Source organism: Calypte anna, chromosome 2 (assembly GCF_003957555.1).
Source record: "Calypte anna isolate BGI_N300 chromosome 2, bCalAnn1_v1.p, whole genome shotgun sequence".
NCBI classification, from domain to species: Eukaryota; Metazoa; Chordata; class Aves; order Apodiformes; family Trochilidae; genus Calypte; species Calypte anna.
In genome coordinates this window covers 48,566,795-48,587,955 of record NC_044245.1, presented here as the reverse complement: position 1 = coordinate 48,587,955, position 21,161 = coordinate 48,566,795, and the positions used below count along the sequence as shown (strand labels likewise).

The 21,161-nt window shown below is 39.8% G+C and overlaps 1 protein-coding gene across 2 annotated transcripts in view; it reads left to right on the top strand.

The window, feature by feature from the left end:
* PDE1C (phosphodiesterase 1C) overlaps positions 1-21,161 on the top strand; it is a 294,638-nt gene that overhangs the window by 209,750 nt on the left and 63,727 nt on the right. The window contains exons 4-9 of one of the 2 annotated variants that reach the window (XM_030445208.1): positions 863-912; positions 7,105-7,216; positions 8,025-8,207; positions 9,865-9,931; positions 16,178-16,294; positions 17,717-17,857. In XM_030445208.1, the coding sequence (XP_030301068.1) occupies positions 863-912; positions 7,105-7,216; positions 8,025-8,207; positions 9,865-9,931; positions 16,178-16,294; positions 17,717-17,857 (670 nt within the window). Of the gene's footprint in view, positions 1-862; positions 913-7,102; positions 7,217-8,024; positions 8,208-9,864; positions 9,932-16,177; positions 16,295-17,716; positions 17,858-21,161 lie in introns of both variants that reach the window. The other variant, XM_030445209.1, reaches the window with a different exon arrangement.

Below are 21,161 nucleotides of genomic sequence, written 5' to 3'. Positions count from 1 at the left end.
TTGCTTTGGAAAACCAGTTGGAAGACATCTTACTGTCAAAGCAGAATATAGCAGCCTTTTCTTGTCTCCCACATCTGAAATTTACCCTTGTTCAGCTCTCGATTTATTCAGTAGAAAAAGTAATCTCACCTCATCTTGCCTGTCTGAAGCCAGTAGCTTCCTAAGCTTAAATTTTAGCTCATTTCTAGCATTAGAGGGGAAGAAAATGCTAGATGAGGTGATTGACTTGAGGAAGACCCATGACCCAAACTTCCAGTGACCTCATCACTTAAGATTTGGACAGAAAATTTTTTTCACTGTCCAAATGAAGGGTTTTTTTTACTTCTTATGTTTTCTGACTCAGTTCCCAAAGTTCAGAACCCCAGAATAGGGAAGATGCTGGCAAGTAAGCAGAGAGTGCACCCTATAGTTTTCAGTAGCAGGAGGTAGAAACCAGGGTAATTCAAAAGACTTGGTGCTGAGGAGTTGCTTAGACTGTTCAGACTATGTACTGAAAATCCTCCAGTAAATGAAAAGTTGCTAAAGTTTTGGGCACACAACTTCCCTTCCAGTACTAGGCATGAAGGATTTTATGACTGTGAAGTGAAAACATGAACTGTTTATGATTTCCCTGATAGCTGGGTAATGGGATCAAAAGCTTATTTGACTAAGGAGAGTTGAAACAAGCCATTTACCATCTTACCAAGGCCACTGAACTTATCACTGTTGCATTTTCATGCTGCTGAATTGATTACTTTCATAATACTTGGCGATCTTAAAGGTCTTTTCCAACCAGATAATTCTGTGATTTTGTTTTTGATTGTTTTTGTTGTTGTTGTTGCTGTTTGTTTGTTTGTTTGTTTTGTTTTTTAATTATTTAAAGGAAGAATGGTATTTCAGGAAATATGAGGAAGGCAAAAAATTACTTGGGAAATTGCTTGTATTTTCTCCTGATGAAAAACGCCAGCATAGCAACGCTCTGTGTTCCAGTGATTGCTCCTTGCAATTTTTTTTTCCTTCCTCTGAATGTTGTCACTTGCATTTTTCTATACAAAAGCAGTGACAAAAAATAACTATCTAGCCTGGTAAAAGTCCACTGGGTTTATTAACCTGGTTTTGATTGTGGTTTGAGGATTACTGCTAGAGCTGGTTTTCTAGGTCATGTCTTCCTCAGTGGTTCACACATGTTTAGATAGGCAGAAGCTTAGAATAAGATATGGCAGACTGTGGGATCAATCATGCCTGCTGATGCTGTGAAAAGATGTGGTTGGCTCCTGGGTTACTTTCTGTGTGAGCTGTACCCCTCTGACCAGCCCACCATTTGAATGGAGCATCTAAAAGTCTGCTATGCAGACATTGGAGGCATCTGTCCTGACTGAAATTGCTGCACACATGCTGCATAACCATGTGCTGTCTGCTCTGGGTACTTCTGGGCAGTGTTAAATATCCTGTGTGTTTGCTTTGGAGTTTTTTAACCTCCTAGCAGGTAGTTGGAGAGTGTCCTGGAGCATCTGACAAACATATATGCTTGGTGCTTGGCTGCACATGCTCCGTAACCCTGATACATCTTCAGAACACCAGACTTACTGATTTTTTTCAGTAGAGTGAGGATGAAGTTGAACAACTATTTCTGTGTAGCAGTTCTTGAAGAGAAACATAGTTAACTGAACAGTAAACATCTCTTTCTTCAACTTATTAATTAATTTCATACCAGTAATAATGTTTTTTCAGAGAGGGGTAAGGAGTGTAGTGTAATGGAGCAGAGCGGAGCGGAGCGGAGCGGAGAGGAGAGGAGAGGAGAGGAGAGGAGAGTAGAAGGCAGGGTTTTGTCTTTCAGTTCTGCAGTGTTTGTCCAGCCTGTAGCAGCTACCCTTGGTCTTTGGTGTGTAAACTGATGTTGGCTTTTATTCAATGAGATTTGCTTCTGATTATTATTTTGATAATTTTTTAAGTTTTGGATTGATTTTAATTATTTAGATTAAAAAACAAAACAAAACAATTAAAGCTGTCCATCAAAGGAATGTTAACATAAAGATTTATATTTTGTATCATTCTCTTGGGTTTTCATTGCATAAAGGTAATTTGACTAACAAAAGCCACGTAAACACAGAGTGCAGAAGATGCCTCTTATTCATGCCCCAAGAGTCAGAGTGACAATGATTTTCTGAAGCTGAAAGTGTTCCTCACCAGTGTCTAATTGTAATGATCGTGTTGTCCACAGAAAACTCATGAAGGACCTTGGTGTGACTGGAACCAATCTCATTGTGTGCCAGTTTTTTCTTGTGAACTTCTATGATGAACAGGATGATGAATATAGTTCCCCATACTGAAGTTAATGCTGACAGTATTTTCAGGAAAATTATGTGTATCTAAGCATTAATCATGTCAAGATTATTATAAACTGTTTCTTATAAGGATATAGCAGTTTGCATTTGCCATTATCCAACTGCAACACCTTTTGCAAGTATCTGCACTTCCATTAAAAGCTGGTGACAGTTGATTCTGAAGGAAATTACTGAACAGCACAAAGCTATTTCACAAGAACAGGGAGAGGCTGTAAGAACAAACCTGATTTCTTACCGAATGTGTAACAAGATCACTTATGTTTACAAGGAACCCCCAAAACTGTTTGCTCATGGTATGCAGTGCCAGAATTACAATGAATATATTGGAATATTGTCTGCATAAGAAAACTTATGTTTTAAAGGTTGGTTCCAAAGCTATAGAAACTTGAGACATAGCTCTTCTGGGATATGAAACTTGGTGAGATTTTGGCTACATACACCAGGTTTTGTCAGGCATGCATAAAATTTGGTTCTCCGTACAGCGCTTCCTTGTGCCATTTGTTTGTGGTATGTCAGTGAAACTCGTGCACAAGAGTTGACGAGGGATATTCTCTCATGTTTCATTGTAGCTGTGGAATGATTTAGTGTTATGAAAAGGTTTTCTCTATTTGTGAGTATAAATGACATACACCTTTGAAAGGAAGTTAAGCAGCCTTAATGCAGCCTTAATGCAGCAGGAAGCCAGTAACTCATTTTAGCTAAGTGTGTATCTATTAGCAAGGCTGGGAGAAGTTCTAATGTTTCTCAAATCTCTTAAACTTTTCAGAATATTATAATATTTTGCAGAATAATAAACCACAAAAAGCTTTTTTGGTCTGGTGTGGACCACATCTACCTTCTACTTCTCTTCAGGCAAAAAAATCAGCTCATGAGGATTTTCCAGTCTAGGATAAAAGTCTTTTCTTCCACTGAACTGTTCTTTAGGACTGACCTATCAAAGATGATTTCCCCAGACTGTCACCTAGGATCTCTCATTTCAATGTGTTAAAAGGACCAAGTGACAATTTCTTCAGCCTAGGCTTCTGCTCTTGCATGAGGACCTTCCATGGGCAGTGCTTAATTGGATAAGAAATTCCACTGTGGGCTTAGTGAAATTTGTATCATAGAGGCTTGTGAATAGCTTTTGGTCTCAAAGGATTAGTGACACTTGTGGAAAGAACATTGTCTTGAGAGTGCTTAACCAGCTCTAGCAGGGCTGGGTTCAGTAGCTTGCCCTCTTTTCCCAGCTATAATAAAAGCATCTCCCTGCTTTCTACAAGCCTCACCTGTCAGGTAGTAGGCTATCATGATTGAAGCAAGGTATTAATCAGGTTCAGCTGACAATATCAACCTGTTTACCCATTAATATCAAGACTAAAACAGGGATAAATATTCCATCCTTAGTAATCTGTAATGACATTAGAAATTAATTTTTTTTACCAATTTTGAATGTGTATTCAAACCATTTTTCCCACAGCTGGCTCAATGGTGTGAGAATGATTCACAGAGTAAAGGATGGAATTGTGAATCACAGTCATAAAGATTTAAAAATAAACATGGATACTAGCCATGCAGCTTTGAGGACTTTACACCTGTTGAAGGAACTTGCCCCAAGTATTCCGACAAGAGATGTGCTTTGCACATTAATTGAAGCTGACTGGTATCCAGACTGCAGTGGTGTTTATCTTCACAATGAACATAATGCTATTTAAAAATCAACAACATAAAAGCAGGCCCTCTAGCTAAAGAGATAAATATTTGTACACAGATACTGTTTTATTTATAACAGAGAGGAGAATGCTTGAGCAGTTACTAAGAAATTTTACATTTCAAGAACACACACCGAAAACAGCTTCAGTTTTTCCTGTTACTCAGTTTAGGTTTAGACAGCCTTTGGGGTCTTTGAGCTGTGTCACTTTTGTGGACTGAGTTCAATTGCTCAGTTTCTAGTAATGCACTTTCTGTTTCCCTAGATCTTACAATAGGTAGTACTAAAGGGAGACACCAAAAAGAGCAGGAGTGGGGCTGTGGAACAGCATACACTTTGGATAATCTCTCATCTTCACAGAGGACCCTACACACCTGCTTTACAAATTGTACGCTTCTGAATTGATTTGGATTATTATTGTGATTACTCTGGGGAGATTGTATTCTGGAGTTAGCTCTCCTCCAAGATCTTACACCTACTTGATCTCCCTGTGGGATCAGAAAAAGGTAAAATGAATAGCATTGCTTAGGACTAGTCTTTTCCTTTGAGCAGCTAAAGGATTATTCTAAGGATTAAAACGTGAAATAACTGAGTAGAACAAAGGCTCTCAGACTTTATCTGTGATATTTGGCACATGTTCACACAGAATTTGCAGACTGAAGGAATAGCTTCCTTTGGAAATCTCATTAAGAAAGGCATTGTCTGTATCCTAATATAATTTAAAAACCTAGATTTAGAACTAATATTGTCTGACGAACCAGTTCTTTGTAACTGCTGTGCTGATAGCTGTAAGATGATAAACTTTCAGCTGACCTAAAGCCTGGCTTACTTGTAGTGTCTGACATGGTCTTAAGGTTGGAAATGGTTAACAACTCCCTTCTGGCCTCGGATCTCCTTATGCACAGAGATGGGCTGCTTCTCTTACAACTACCTCCATGGGCTTTAGTGGAACTTGAGCTACTAGCTCTGTGCAAATTTTTAATTCTGAACTTGAAAGGAAAAGGGGAAAAAAATAATTCAGGTTTTGATCAGTCTATAATGAACTTTTGGAAACAGAGCAGAACAAAACATGCTTTGGTTGAAAACCAGTGTTTTGTTCATACAAAACAGACAGTTGCAGTAAAAGCAAAACAATTGATGAACTGGGTTCCTTAAACTGATTATGATAATTATATCAGGATGTTTCTTTTATTCAGTAGACTCAGCATTTTCCTATACAATGGTACATGTGACTGAACTCTACTTGCAGTAGTCTTTAGTAGTCTACTAACTTACTAGTTACTTAGTAATTACTAGCAATTACTAGACTATGGGGTAAAGATAGGAAGTTCAGCATCTTGCCCTCTGCTTCCATTGCTTTAATACAAACTCCAAAAAATAAAACATGATAAAAGTTCATGTCAGTATTCTTATAGCAGTTAAAATGATTTGGTGGATTTGATTGAATTACAGATTTACTTCTGTCACCCTGAAAAGTAATTTTTTGGCTCATAAATTTGACTGGATGTCCTTCAGTAGGACAGCTTGGCCTTAATGTTATGATTGCATTTAGGACTATTTCAAAAAGTAGAGATACATGGAATGCAATAAAGACAAACTCTCACTAGGCTCTTACTGGTAAAGGTAACTGGTAGCAGCTGTGGTGACTCAGTCAATCACAAGTAGTTATAGATAATGGATAGTAGTTAAGACAAAGGCAGTGCACCTTTTTTTCTCATGAGAATGGCTGCTCATGTGACAAGGCTTTATTAAAAAAACTGTACTTCTGTTTTTCCAAAGGCCTAATGCACACAGTGCTCTCCATCATCTTCTTTGGTGATGAATGTTGGTGCCACTGTTACTCACTGTGCTATTATTGAACATGAATTTTGAATGACTTGTGGCAAAGAGCTGTTTGGTACTTAAATCAATGAAATAGAAGTCAAAAAGAACCAGAGATAATGTTCTTCCTGCAGTATTGCCTCCTGTGACTTTTGTACAGACAGTGTTTCTGGTAACTAGTTAAGGGGTCAAATCTCTGGACATACATGAGATGAAGGAAAGAGAAAGCATATAAACCAATGCTTATTGTTTGTAGGTGAAAGTTGTGGTTTGTTTGGGTTTTTTTCTTTATTTTTTTTTCTCTTCCTCCCTTCCCGCACTGACAACTAAATCTGGGAATAGGTAGGAGGGATCAATGGTTTGGCTCTAAGGAGGAGCTGAATTAATCTTCCATTTGTACTGCCTGAGGCTGGAATCAATCTGAAATGTGGAGGAGCACTTGTTCTAGCTCTGCTCATCAAACACAATGTGTTGCTCATGCCTGGTGGTGCAGGTACACAGAAGGGGATAAGGGAGCACCAAACTATGTTTCTTTTCCCATAGGGCTGAGGTTGCTTCATGGATTCCCTGATCAGGGGTTCCTGAGCTGGAGGGAAATTTTCTGGCATAGTTGAATGCTCTCCACCTGGCTTACAAAGATGAGTAGTGTTCAGTGTATTTGTACATCTCGGACCTTCCCATCTCTGTTCTCATATCAGGAATGAAGTAGTGAACAATAATTTTGGTTGTTGTGCTTCAACAAGCCTTTGAGTTAATCATCCTGGAGGCCTGAGGGTCTACTTCTTCTTCAAGATTCTTTGTAAAGCTAAATATGTAGCTATGTGTCAGCAGTACAACTGTCAGTAGGAATGGCATTTATGTGACATAGCCAGAGGAAAAACTGATGTGTTTTATGATTTTTTTTCTCTGCAGCCTCACTGTTTATGTGGGGAAAGGAGAGGGGGAAGAAAACTGAGCTTGGGAAGAGCCTGACTGCTCCTTATCTCTGCTCATCTGGAATTTCAGTATGAGTAGGGGGACACTCATAACTCACTGACTTATTTGAGCCTAAATATGACGAGATGTTTGCCTGGCGTCATTATGACAGATCTCTGAAAGTTAATTTTGTTGGCTTTTTGTATATGGCATAAAGAACTCTGTGCAATTACAGTAGTTTTCACCTGCCATTCATGAGTGCTAGGTCTCATGCTGGATCCAGTTTTGAACTAGCACTCGCTCTAAAGCCTATTTTTCTTTTCACTGATGAGATTTCTTTTTTCCTTTTCTCTAGACTGCGGTCTTTGGTAAAGCAATTAGAGAGAGGGGAAGCTTCAGTTGTAGACCTAAAGAAGAATTTGGAATATGCTGCAACTGTCCTTGAGTCAGTATACATTGATGAAACTAGGTGAGTTAACTTCAGGCATAAGTACTATTCTGATATCTAGTAGCCATGACACAGAATTGATGGGAAAGTTGTTTTATCCAAGAATTATTATTCACAGACAATCATTTTAATCACAATATTTTAATCATTAAAACATGGTCTTCTGTTTAGGGAAAATCTTCAGTCCTTGGTCTGAAAGCTGCTATAATTTTCCTGGGGCAGGAGAGAAGATCAAAAGCAAGCGTAAAATCAATACATATTCTCTTGGATACTTGTTTTTGGAAGTTTCTGAATTCCTTCCCCTCTGTTCATTTTGACTCATGTTAAATCTTTTTACTTTTATAAAGTCTTTGTAATTAAATTACTCCAGGTCATGATAGAGGTAGACTGGTAAGACATTGCAGAGCAGTCATATGTCATTTTCCCACTGCTACATTTATTTTCAGAGTCACCTCAGATGACCAAAATGGGAAAGGAAAGGACTGTATCTATATGTGAAGTTAGAGAAGACCATAAATGAGCTCTGAAGAGCAGAAAGTTCAGGAATATTGAAAAGATGAAGATAAGAATTCAGTGGATGATTATGTAGTTATGCTTCAGAAGGCTGGTAATTCTTGTTTGTTAGCCTAGTAATGAGTTTAAAAATCTGACACTTAACTATACAAGAGAATAAACAACCTGTTGAAGTCTTGTTTTCCCTTAGGGCTGACAAACCAAAGGCTTTTAACAACTGCTTTATTTAGAAAGTGTATGAGTTTCTTTTTCATTAATAATGTTGCAATGCTCTCCAAGGGAGTCCATTTATCCACCTTTTTCTTTCCCCTTTCAGACGTTTACTGGACACAGAAGATGAGCTCAGTGACATCCAGTCTGACTCTGTGCCCTCAGAGGTCCGGGACTGGTTGGCTTCTACCTTCACACGACAAATGGGGATGATGCTCAAAAGGACTGAGGAAAAGCCCAGGTTCAGGAGTATTGTCCATGCAGTACAAGCTGGAATATTTGTGGAAAGGTAAAGGAGCATGGAATATTACTTTGTTCTTGTAGCTGGCCAGGTAGCACAGATGGTGCATGTAGTATATGATGACACCATGACAGGAGATGGAGTACCTTAGGCCAGAAATCCTTGGAGAACTATGAGGTGACTCTATTGAATGAAGAATAATATGCTTCTAATGATGCTTCTACAGAGATCTGGATAGCACCCTCAAATCTGGGATTAATTAATAGACTGCAATCTGAAGCAGCACGTGCTGATCTCTTCTTAGCATAATAAAGATATAATAGCACAGTTGGAGTTATTTTGGCATGGACTGTGCACATCAGCATAGCCCTAGGTCAAGCGTAACAGCTTTTAAAATTTGTTCAGCCCTCCCTTGCTTCAGGCCACGGACCACAAGCCACACAGAAGCCTCCTTTGGCATGTCTGTAGCTGATTTTTTAATCTGGATACCAAAGTTACTGTACATGTGTTAAGAGTGGCAGCAAATTGTGTCATTTCTCCTTGGAATGGGTTTTCCCTAGATGTGACAGGCCGTTCGTGAGTTAACCCTCATTCTCAGAGAGGTTAAGAAGGCTTAAGAAGGAAGTAAATGAACTGTAGAGATCTAGCTGCAGGAGGCTGTTTTCCAGCTGATCTGAATCCCTGTGGCCCAGAGGAGGGAGTGTTCAGATATATGGCACCAGAGGAGTGTTGTGGCTCTCCTGAGTGAAGAGAGAGGGATTCTGCCTGAATTGTCACTTAAGAGAAAGATATGGGGCTTCTGACTGCAGAAAGGAGAAGATTACAAATTCTTTAATTTGGGAAATGGGTGAATACCAAAGGGGCTGAGTTTTTCAGGTCTGATGGCAGAACATAGCACATAAAGAGAAGTGAAGAGAGACTTTGCATAAGATCATGTCAGATGAAAGAATGTTCTATCATTTCCTCTGAGTTCTGTGTTGCTGAAGTGCAAAAAAGAGTAACCTTCAGAAAGGTGTTTTAGTTATGACAGTGTTTCTGCATTCACCAAGCCTTTTAAACACAATGTGGCTTGAAACAAATTTAAAATCTCGTACATCAGTGCTTTGTTTAGAATGGTTGCAAATACTGATTATTGCCTTATTCTTTCTCTTTCTCACTCAAACATACACACACATGGTGGACATCCAAATGACTTTATACAAGTCTTTAAAAACATAGACAAAAGTAACAACTGTACCAAACTGGAGCTGATTCATTGCAGACAACTAATGATTTCTGAAGTACATTCAGAATTAGCTTGCATGTGGAGCAGCAAGGACCACAGGAACTAAAAGAGTGGTATGGTCATCTGCAGTAGAAAGTGGGGAATATCTTGTTTATTTGAATGTATTTTTTTCCTGTGGTGAAGACTTGGTATTGACGGATTCTCTGTCCTGCTAGGTAATGAGGCTGTGAGATACTGGGAAATGTGCAGTCTCAAGTTAGGCTATACAAGAAGAATGCTCTACAAAATGCTGTGTAAATCAGGGACAAGAAGGAAGAAAATTAAAAATTGCAATTAGGGTTTCCTGTGCTAAATGAAGTCTCCTGCAATGGTCTGTTGCTTTATGATTTTTGGGTTGCTTTTTTGTTTGCTTTTTCTTTTCACTTTATTTGCTTTGTTTAATTCTATTTAACTGTTTTTTTATCTATTTTATCCTGGTAGAATGTACAGACGGACTTCAAATATGGTTGGTTTGAGCTACCCACCAGCTGTAATTGGAGTGCTAAAGGTAATCTCAACAAAAAAGGTTTGGGGGTTGGTTCTGTACAAAGCATCGAGATAACACTGCAATAAGGGGCTAAGAGAGTAACAGGGTCTTATCATTTACCCTTTCCATCTCTTTGAAATTTAGTTTAGTTCACCTTCATGAATTATTTACTGGCCTAGGGAATATCTATTCAGTAAAGGAAAGAATAGAATTCAAGACTGTTGCCATTTTCAGGAGTGGAGGTTACAGTTCTGTTCTAGATTATGGTGATTAAATTGGGGATTTAGTAGCATGCTGGAATCAATCAGAACCTCCCACAGAGAAGAAAGAAAACAGATGGAGAAAGGTGGAGAAAAAAGTAAGATCAGTTGCTGTGAGAGAAGGTGTTACGGTCTGAGGTAACATTAAAATTTATTTTGTTTTGGATCCATGAAACAAAGTCCAGCTGTAGAAGAGCTAAGTGCAAGCAGACTTTATCTGACAATTGACACAAGCAAAATTATAGAGCGAGGCAAATGAGGGAGAGAGGAAAAGAAGATAAATAGAGAAAAGTGGAGAAAAAGGGTAAAAAAGTGGGAAGAAAGCATGAGAGAGATAGAGTCACCACCAGGGGTGCAGCTGCCCAGCGAATTTCTTCAAGATGGCGCTGATCCTGGACAGGGCCCGATGCAAGATGGCAGTGGGTCAAGAGACAATGAAACATCCACAGCATGGACAGCCATATATACCCCTGAGTTCCTTTTGTTCCGAAGGGGCAGCTGTCAGTCAGGTGCCACAGAAGCCAGGGGCATTGACATAAGAGCTATTGCAGAGGGGTGTAGTCCCCCGCCCACTCATCCATTCTTATCTCCTTCCAGGCCACTCCTGGCTCCGTTCCAGCCCCCTTACCCAGGTACATCAGCATCAGTACAATCAAGGTGGTTTCCTCCACCCTGGCCAGGGTAATCATGACTGGAGGGATGTCCCAGCATTGCAGGCCCTCAGAAAAGAATCAATCATAGAATCATAGAATTATAGAATTGGCTGGGTTGGAAGGGACCTCAGAGATCATCGAGTCCAACCCTTGAACCACCGTTCAAAGGGGAGCAGTCTCCTCCCAGCCATTAGGTCTTAGTTCTTATCTTTTTCCAGGTGTCACCCCCTGCTCAGCTCTAGCCAGGCCAGGTCCTCCACCCTAACCAAGGCTGTTCACTTTAAAATTGTTCTTTTGAGACAATTTCAAATCAGTGAGATCAGACTCTCACAGACTCCCACAGAAGTGGAGTTTCTACACTGCTCAGTAGTCTTCCAGGTGACAATCAGTTTAGGAAAAATTACCTTTTATGAGTTTGGAGGTTTCAGAGGAAAACTTACTGGTCACACATAGTCTGAAACAAATAAAGTTTCCATCCATGGGACAATTGCAAGGTTCTTGACTTAGGGAGAAATTGTCAGGACTATAAACATGTTAGCAACCAGCTGGCTACAGGCAGCTTCGCAGATGACATGTTGCACGTAGTTAAATCATGCGGCGCAGTGGTGAAAAAAAGTTGATACAGTGGGGCAATACAGACTGACATTAAGTGTAAAACTCATGAAGCAATCCTGCTATGTTCCATTCTGGAGAGCTTTACAGTTAGGATACTGGATGCTTTTTGTGCTGGATAGTAGAGCTCATGGAAAGATGTGGAGGAATTGCATAAGGCCCACTGAATGCAAGAACAATCAACCATGTCTTTCATATTCAGGTTCAAAGCAGCTGTCCACACATTTTTCCAGCTGCAGGTTGACAAGTATTAGTTTCAGTCCTGCAAATGAGATCTTTGTTTTTTAGAACTGCACCTTGTAGCCAGCTTATGAGGTAACATACCTATAATGGTACCTCTTCTGAGTTCCTTAGCACTAACAAGGCAATTCAAGATCCATCAGCTACTCTCAACTTACAGAACCCCTCTCCTCTTTCAGTGTTTTTAAATGATTAAGGGTCATAAAGATAATGCTAGGGTAGGTTAAAACACATCGATGACAACAAAGGCATTGACTGATTTTGCTGACGGGAAGTAATGTCTGCTTGACCACTGTGCACCCTAGGCTGTATTTTTTCCCAAAACTATTTTGAGACACGTCTTTGCCTATATGGCCTTGAGATTGTTAGAGGATGTGATTGAAGTTAGAGATACTAATTTTGAAAAAGTCTTTGAAAGAATACTTAATCCTAAAGTTCTCAGTCCCATCTCCCTAATAGAAAATGGTATATTTTGTTGCTTGCATAAGTCCAGTAAAGCCAAGTAAAAAAAAAAAAAAGCCTACAACTACTCAGATATTTGGTGTGCTCTGTAAAATGAGCTGATGGTTTAAGCATCCAAAAAGGTGTAGGAGTGTACCACATACATCTCTTCAGCTGTTTGGATTGCCATAGTCAACATTCCCCTAAGAGTCATGCTAATAAGGACAAGGACTGAGATGACATGGAGTCAGAACTAGCTAAAGTTTGAACTATATGCTTTCCTTTTTGCTGCCGTGGCCAACATGCCATCTGCACTGAGTAATTCAAAGCTGTGAAATCCACTTGGCAAAATGAGATTAGTTTTAACAAACCATTACTTCAGCTTTTGCAAGAAATGCAGATGAAATGTATCAGTGCAAATCCTAAGTGTATGATCTCTCCCACTTTTTCAGTTGATGAGAAGTTAGGTAATTTTTTTCACTGATTGCACAAGATCTCTATATATCAATTTATTTAATATCAATTTTTCTGCTGCAGTAGCCTGTTTCCTTTCTGCATGAAATGGGTGTGAAGGTGTAAGACCTGTTACCACAAAAGGGATTATTGATTTTGTCTCTCATTTGAATAGTGGCCCTAAACCATGCCGTCTATACATACCATTCATTCAGACATATTTGAATAAGTAATTAAGTTGATTTCCTCAGTAAACTGTGGTGATCTGCTCTTCAGCCATGTAGGGCTAGAGACAGAACTCCACATAAACTAGCTGCTGCTGAAATAGTTAGCTGTTTTAGAAGTGAATTTTTAAGCCTTTTCTGATGCCTGTGCTCTCAGAGCAATATTTTATGTGCCGGCTAATATACAGGCAATGAAGTAGAACCTGCAGTCACTTACAATGTCTGAGATAGACTTCTGCTTGTCTATGGCTTCAAAATGGCAAACCTTCCAGTAGTGCTGAGCAGAATAACATCCATCCCTGAATCTGCTTGTTGGCTTACAAAATAAATCAAGTCTGAGGTTAAGGACAGACAGAAAAGCAGAAGACTGAGCTTTAGCAAGAGCTTGTGCTTCATTTTGTCTCTTTGTTCCCCCAAGCAATGAAGCAGTGGCCAAGTACTATGGATGCAGAACTGAGAAGTATGACACCTTCATCTATTTGCAGTTATACCATAGTGGGTATATGTGGCATTGGTGCAGTTTATGACATTTCAACTGAGGATGTGGGGACAGTGACCTAGAAACATGTGTAGCACAGGTTTCCCTTTCCTTACTTCTCCTACTCTTCTTTGGGAGAGGAAACAATTTTTCTCCTTCATCACAAGGCAGCCATGAAATTCTGCCTCCCTTTGGATCTCTCCCCAGTATAGGGGTCACTTCTGTGTTGTGTTTTGTTTGGTTTTGTTTACACCAGAAAATCCCCTAATTTTCAAAGTGTAACTGGTGTTGCAGCAAGCTTCTAAGCCATCTGTGACACTTTCCTTCTTCTGTTAAGAGGATTTTTCCCAGTAATTATGCAGGGTAAAATGCTGCTGTCATGGTTGTCAATGGCAAAACTTCTGTTGATTAGATCAAGGTTTTCTCCCTTAGTAAAACCTAAATAGCTCTACTGTAAAACTTCTCATCTGTGTGGTTAATCATTATTTCATGCAGAAGAGCAATTCTGATGTACTATGCTGCAGTGCCATGCTTTGGTAAATTTTATCTTCATCTAGAGCACATTGACTACAGGAAAAATATAAAAAGGAACAAAGCCTTTTTATTTCTACCTGATAAGATTGCCTTACTGTGAACTTAATTTCAGCATACTAGAGGTATTATTTTCAATGCCATAGGACCCCAAAATTAATAATTATAAACAAGCAGATATTAAATTAATTTGCTTCATTGTCTAAGTGATTACAAAATTAAAACACCCAAAAAACTGGAAAATACGTAAAAATTACTTAGTATATGCTTCAAGGGTTTAAAAAAACATGTTTTCAAGGTGGAACCATTCCCCCTCTTTGTTGTTTTTCCTCTCCAATGACTACTGAAAGTGCTGAAAAACTACAATTTATGGTTGTTTTTTCTGTGACTTGGGCCACAAATCATCTCTGGAGAAGCTTGACCCTGCTTTCAGTGTGTGGGCTCCACAGAGCTTGTAAAATCAACTGCTCAGGAAGCAAATGATTTACTAGGATAGGTGAAAGCAGAGATGAATCTTCAGCATCTTTGGTATTCAGTCACTAATTAGCCTCTCTGTGGACCACACATCCACAAGAGGCATCCTCAGCTCTGTGTAATCAGCACTGTGCAAGTAGCAAGGTTGTCAGGGTAAGCCCATGCTGGAGCAAGCCAGTACCAAAATATGTTGGGCTTGCTTAGAACATAAGAAGGCCTGGGGCTGTGCAGATATATGGGTGAATGAACACGAGGTGCTTCAGGGTCACTGTCCTTTTCATTTGATTTGAGGTCAGGTCCTTACCTGGAGGATGGCCATGACAACACAGATGAACTGAGCTTTAAGAGCTCAATAGATAATATTAATGTAGCATTTTTAGTATTGCTAAAAAAAAGATGGCAGATTTTTAGATGGACTGTAGTCCTTAATGGTACTCAACATTATGTCTACCCAGTTATCATATGTTTCACTGGGAGCAGCTGTGCACATACACATGGGAAATTTAGACCTCTTTATTTCTTGGTGAAAGTGTCATGGGGAAATGGGAGGTAACCTAAAAGAGAGTTTAAAACTTCAGTATAGAGATGTCAACCTTCAATATGTGATTCAAGGAGAGTCATTTGGATAAATCCCTGTGAGAAGTCCATGAAAGTTCTCAACAGACAAGAGACACTGAGAGCTGGTCCTGTGCCAGATACAACTGCATGGTCATCTCTGTATCATTCTTCTATCTAGAACTCCTTACGCACCTTTCCTCTTTGTTGCTAGGAGGAGGAGAGAAAGGTTCATAAGGTTTCAGGAACATCCAATTCTGAGATACAAGAGCTTGGTCTTCCCAAATACTGGGTGCTGTCAGCTCTGATGACCTCCCCTAAAAGCTGAGATTTTAACTCAACCTCTACAAGAAGTTTTATACATTATACTTTAGCTTTATGAGCTAGGAAGTGAACGTTCCCTCCTCAGTCTCTTGACTGACCACCCTGCAGCTTTAATATATCATTTACCACTGACTGGAAATTTCCCAACTGGAATTAGTTATCAAGGATTTTTTTTATATCATTGTTAGCACTTAATATAAGATTACTGTGATTTTCTCAAGCTCTGTAATTTTCTGAAAGCCCCAGTGGACTCACTTCACAAAAAAATAAGGAAAAGCAGGGTCATGCTGTCTTTAGGCAATTTAAACTGCAATAATCACAGTTCAGGAATTATTATTAAAATCATAAAAATCTAAGTTGCTTTTTGAGTCTAGCAAGATAGTTCTTCCACTTAGTTATTATTTTGGTTGACTGAACAATAAGTGTTAAAAATATGATCACAGGTGCCTGTATTCTTTCTACTGCAAAAAAGATATCACATTATTCTGTTTAAAGCATGAGTGAAATACTGGAGTGCTTTGTTCACAATACAACATCACAAGAACTCCATAGGAACAGCAAAATCCAGCAGCTTTTTTTTTGTTAAGAAGCAAATCTTTGTTACTGTTTCCTTCCAAGTTAATATTATTTTTCATAGATGTTGCACCTGCATAGGGGACAGAGAAAGGTAAAACCAGCCACAATAGAGCCATCACAATATTTTGAGTACTAAGCAAACCAGGATTCCTATCCTTTTGGATCCAACCTTTGCTGATTAAATTCTGGTGTGGAGAATTGCCATGTCTAGAGTAAACAAACAGTGTGTGTGTGTTTGTAATGGAAGCTTCTTAAATATGAGTCATAGAACATTGATGACTAAATTAGACTCTGCATTGGTTAAATGGGACTGAAGAAGTTACAGAAAAAGCTGTACACTTACATCTCCACTCTAGTTCTCCATTTGTATATGTAAAGTGCTAGAAATCGAATGATCAGCGTGAAAGGGATGACCATACTAACTGCTTTTCCTCCCACTCTTGCAGAATGTAGACAAGTGGTCCTTCGATGTATTTGCACTAAACGAAGCCAGCGGGGATCACGCACTGAAATTCATTTTCTATGAACTTCTCACACGCTATGATCTGATCAATCGTTTCAAGGTCAGTAGTAGATGATGGGTCTCTTCTTCCATCTCATTTTTTTTTTTAAACTACCCTGTTGTTCTGCTTGGATCCATTCAAAATACAATTTTAGAGCTTTTTGAAGGTTTCATGGACTTTGCCCAGTAAGCAAGACCAATTGGTATTTAAGAATTACCTTTAACTGCAACAGGATACCATAAAGTAGATGGGATTCCACACAGGCTTCCCCATTAAATCAGTGGGGAATGTTAGAATTGATGCTCTGGGAACAATGGTGTCATTCTCCTGAGATTCAAAGGACTCTCGTGTGCAGGCAAAAAAGGACAGCTTCAATTGAAATTCATCGGGATATCCTTGTATTATATATGCATATACATAATATTCTTGTATTATATATGCATATATCCTTGTATTATATATGCATACACATATATGTATATACATATATATGCATATACAAGGGCTACATATCTTTTCCTCTGTTTTTGGACAGGCTTAAACTGGGATGGCAGAAATATTGTTCTCAGATCTTGAGTATTATTTCTAGTCAAATCCTCTGCAGTCCCTTCCTCCACTGACAGTTCCACTTTCGGGGGGTCCCCACTCACTGGGTCTGGAAAGGGTTTACAGGTCTCTGGCTCCTGTACTTCAGGAACTGCTTGTGACTGATCAGAAATGTTTAAAGAAAGTAACTAGTCAGAACTTCATCCTCCCCTATAAAGTGCCCAAGAGCAGAACCACAGTGCTCCTCTAACAATAAAAATACGAGCATTGTGGGTATTTGACATTTAAGCAGATGAAGTTGGAGAACCAATGTTGTCAGTTGCATATGTTTCAGCTAACACCACCTCCATAGTCTCATCTCTAGAAATCCCCTGCACTGCAATTTCTTGAGTGCACCGTTCTACTCATGGAGTCAGAAAAGCATGTGAAGCTGATAGGATGGGCAGGTGGGATTTCACCATAAAAACCCAGAGGTCTGGTTAACAAGACTTCTCTTAGTAGAGTACCTCAGACTTTCTGTAATGTGTTTCATTAGAAAATCTTGAATGTGAATCATAAAGCAGAGATATGTTCTAGTGGGTTGTGAGGGGGACAGAAAAACATATGTGGCCTCATTAAAAATATTTCTTTAGGGGCAACCAATCAAGTGTTACCTGCTACTTTTCGTACTGCATGTGTCTTCTGGTTGGCATTTATAGTACACTTACTTACTTGTTTGTATTTATGTGTGGGAATGATTCATCCACAATGCAATTAGGAATGAGAAGGCCAGTTTGAGGAAGTAACCTGGATTCACTCTCTCTCTCTTGAGTGCCTGTTTCAGATTTTTTAGTATGTTATTTATTTGTGAAGTAAAAACTGCTCTCTGAGACTTCTTCCCTAATGTTAGCCACTAAGGCTATTATTTTGATTTTAATTCTGTGCTGCTTTCCTCAGATCCCCATTTCTGCTCTGGTGTCCTTTGTGGAAGCTCTGGAGGTTGGCTACAGTAAACATAAAAATCCTTATCACAACCTAATGCACGCCGCAGATGTGACGCAGACGGTCCATTACCTCCTTTTCAAGACAGGCGTAGTGGTAAGCACAGGAGTTGCCATCCTGAATACATAATGAGATTACAACAGTTTTGGCTCATTAAGGAGATTGTGATTATCCATAGTAGAACCCGTTTGCACTGTAGACAAACTGCATTTGATATGGCTGTACTAATGAAAGTAGGGATTTAGGATTATTTAGAACTACAGGCAGAGATAGGGGTAACTCCTTTAACCATGATCTAAAAGAGGGCTAATGAGAAACCCAGGCTCAGTTTTTCACTTCGCCACAGATTTGCTGGGTGATTCTGCCAACTCACACTTTCTGGAATTAATTTCACCTAATCTGAAACTGTTTAAACTTTCTTCTTAAGGGAGTAAAGTAAGTTTGAAGCAGACTAGAGAAATTGAAGGCAGACAGAATCCAGAATAATGATGACTCATTGCAGTTTGGGTTTATTTGATGGCTCAAAAAGTTGCTTACCCACAGGGAAGACTTAACATGTACAGGATATACCTCATGTCTCATTCTCTTCCTTTTCTAACTCCTGGTCACTGCCACAGACAGAAAAGGGAACAAAATGACTTTCAGTGTGATCCTGTGTTTTCCACTCTTTTCCCCTTAATGCTCCCCTCACCTTTCCCAGCATTTAACCTGTCCTTTGCCCTTGAACTGGCAGAAGCATGGACACAAAAGTACCAGAGAAAGGGAGGTTCATCTGTTCAACATTTTGCACTGATCTCTCTTGTTACACCATGGCCATTGACTGATTGCTCTCTTTGTGGCTGGAACTTGAATACATACAGTTCTACTGTATTGTGCTTCCTTTCACTGAGGTCCCTTCACTAACAACTCTGCAGAAGCAGCCAGAGTAGCCACTTCCAGTTCCTTGGAGCCTTTGCAGTGCAGAGCACACAGGTGAACACAGATAAGCAGATGCTCAAGCACTTACCACAGCTCCTGCCTGCTTGAACAACCCCTGATCTTTCCAGGCTCCATAACTGGAAAGTAATGAGGTTCCCGTGATTGCTTGTGACTTGGCCCAACCAAATTCCTACACTGTTTCTGATGCCATGAGTACCTCAGTAGGGCTATACATAATCACCATAAAAGTTGGCAGTCTGCATCACTCCTGATAATGGTTGTGTCTTTCACTGCGTATCAATGATGCATTTCTCTGAGCAGCTCAGTGACAAACCTGAAGAAATGCTGTTGCCAGCATGTAGTGTGTGATGAGCAGAGGATTGAGAGGTGCAAGCTAAAAAGTCATAGCGTAGCTCCTGCTATGTCTTTTAGTCCAGTTTCAACAACTTTAGAGCTGCTTATGCCTGGGAAGAATGTTTTGTGCATATGGTCTTTGGTCTTCCTTTCTGCAGTCCCTTGATTGCCACAGGATTGTTACTTTCAATTCAGAGGCTGGACTTGGATGCTCTTCCCTGAAGAGTAACATGTGTCAGTGCCTCCTGTAAGCATGTCCTGAGTCTCCTCTGTTGAACTGCACCTGTGAATTGCAATGTTTACTGAAGGTGTATCTGGAATGAGTCAGGCCCTGTCTGTCTCAAGACCTCATCCAGCATGCCTGATTCTGACTGAAATTGTGCCAGTTGCTCCTGATGGTGTCTGAAGTAACCAAGAGTTAGGTAAAATTTGCAACTAATACAGTCACATGCTCAAAACCTCCTTTGAGGCCCTAAATTGGTCACTGATGCTTTTAGGGCCATACGTTAATGAAAATGCACTGAAGGCTCCAGTCAGTAAGGATAAGACAATGTTGAGTAATGCTAACTCTATTGTAATGGTGAACAAATGTATCCCCGTTTTATCTACAAACAGATGAAGTAGGGCAGTTTTAATCTGGAGCTTCTCTGCTCTGAAATGTGCCTGGATGGAAACAGCTGCCCAAGTGCCACAGCCTTCCTGCTTGTGTATGTCCAGAACTGCCATTTTCCACCTTGCTGCTTCTTGGTCTGCTAGTAAATTAGCAGCAACTCCTCTGTGAATGAACGAGTACTGTTTCATTCCAGCCCATGTTGCCATGGGGCTGAATAAGCTTTCATATTCTATCTATGAGAACAATAAGGCATCACCAGTGTTAAAAAATGGGAGAATTGGAAGGAAGTGAAATTACATGAGTAAGTGATGGAATAGTTTAAATATTTTTTTTCTGTGTGAGAGAGATTATGTAGAAGATAAAAAGGAACAAACAACCAACCTCCAAAAAACTTCTCATGAAACAAACCAAACCAAAATTCCACAGTGTTTTTACTTATGCACAAAGAAAACTTGGTGGGAAGTCCTTGAGCTGCACCAACTCTGTTTAGTTTAGTGTGTTCCCTAATTTGCTGCAAACCCTGAGCTAAAGTAACCTCCACCCACCAGTCTGTTCTGTGGCTCCACACAAGAGCAAACCAAACAGTGCTGTTGATTAGAAACCAACCTGTAAAAAGATATTTGACATAATGGCCTATTGGCTGTGGGGGTTAAAGACCTTAAAGCCAGAGGAGTTCAGAAACTCAGAGGTATTTTTTTTATTATTTTTTTTGTAGAACCAGTTTTCACAGTAAAATTCCTCTTCCACATTTAATTCCTACCATTAAGATGAAGCTTTTTTCTCCTGTGTCTCATGAGCAAGAGATGTGATGCTGTTTCCCTGTGCGTTGACAAAGAGCACTCGCATTTTAACACTGTCATACATCTTCTTTGGTCAGTATGACTCAGGAAGCAGATAGGAGAGAGGAGCTCAGGATGCAGGGTGGTGGAAATCAAGCACTCTCTCTGATTTTTTATTTTATACAGGTCCTTTGCTGTTCTGAATACTAAAACTTGCAGTAGTGAAGTGCATGTGGGTGAAGCCGAAAAAGGCCAAGCAAAACTGTTTAGAGACAGAGTTTGAGTCTTTAAACAGCAAAGGTATTTATTTTCGGATCCGGGGAAAACCCCAGCTAACGCTGGACAAGGAGTTTCCAAAGGGTTAAGGGAAAGGGTTAGGATATTTATACAGTAAAAGGGTAGGTTACATCATCCTTACATACATATTCATAACAGGTGGAGTCTGGGCGGAGTTGTCTTTTTGGGGACGTGTTCGGGGGTCTTTGGGGGTCTTCAGATGAAGTAACGAAGTCTTCCTCAGGGTTGAACTTTTTACCTTTCTTGCTCTTGATGACTTCATCCCCTTGTTATAGAGGATAATTGGACCCTTGCAATAAAACTTCCCCTTATCTGCTAGTTCTGGCAGCCTCATCCTGCCTTTCGTGCCGGTGTTTGCACTCCCCCAGTGCCCAGCTGTCTCAGTGGTGCCAGGACTTACACTTCTAATTATCTCCAAGACAGAAGTTAATCCCGTTAG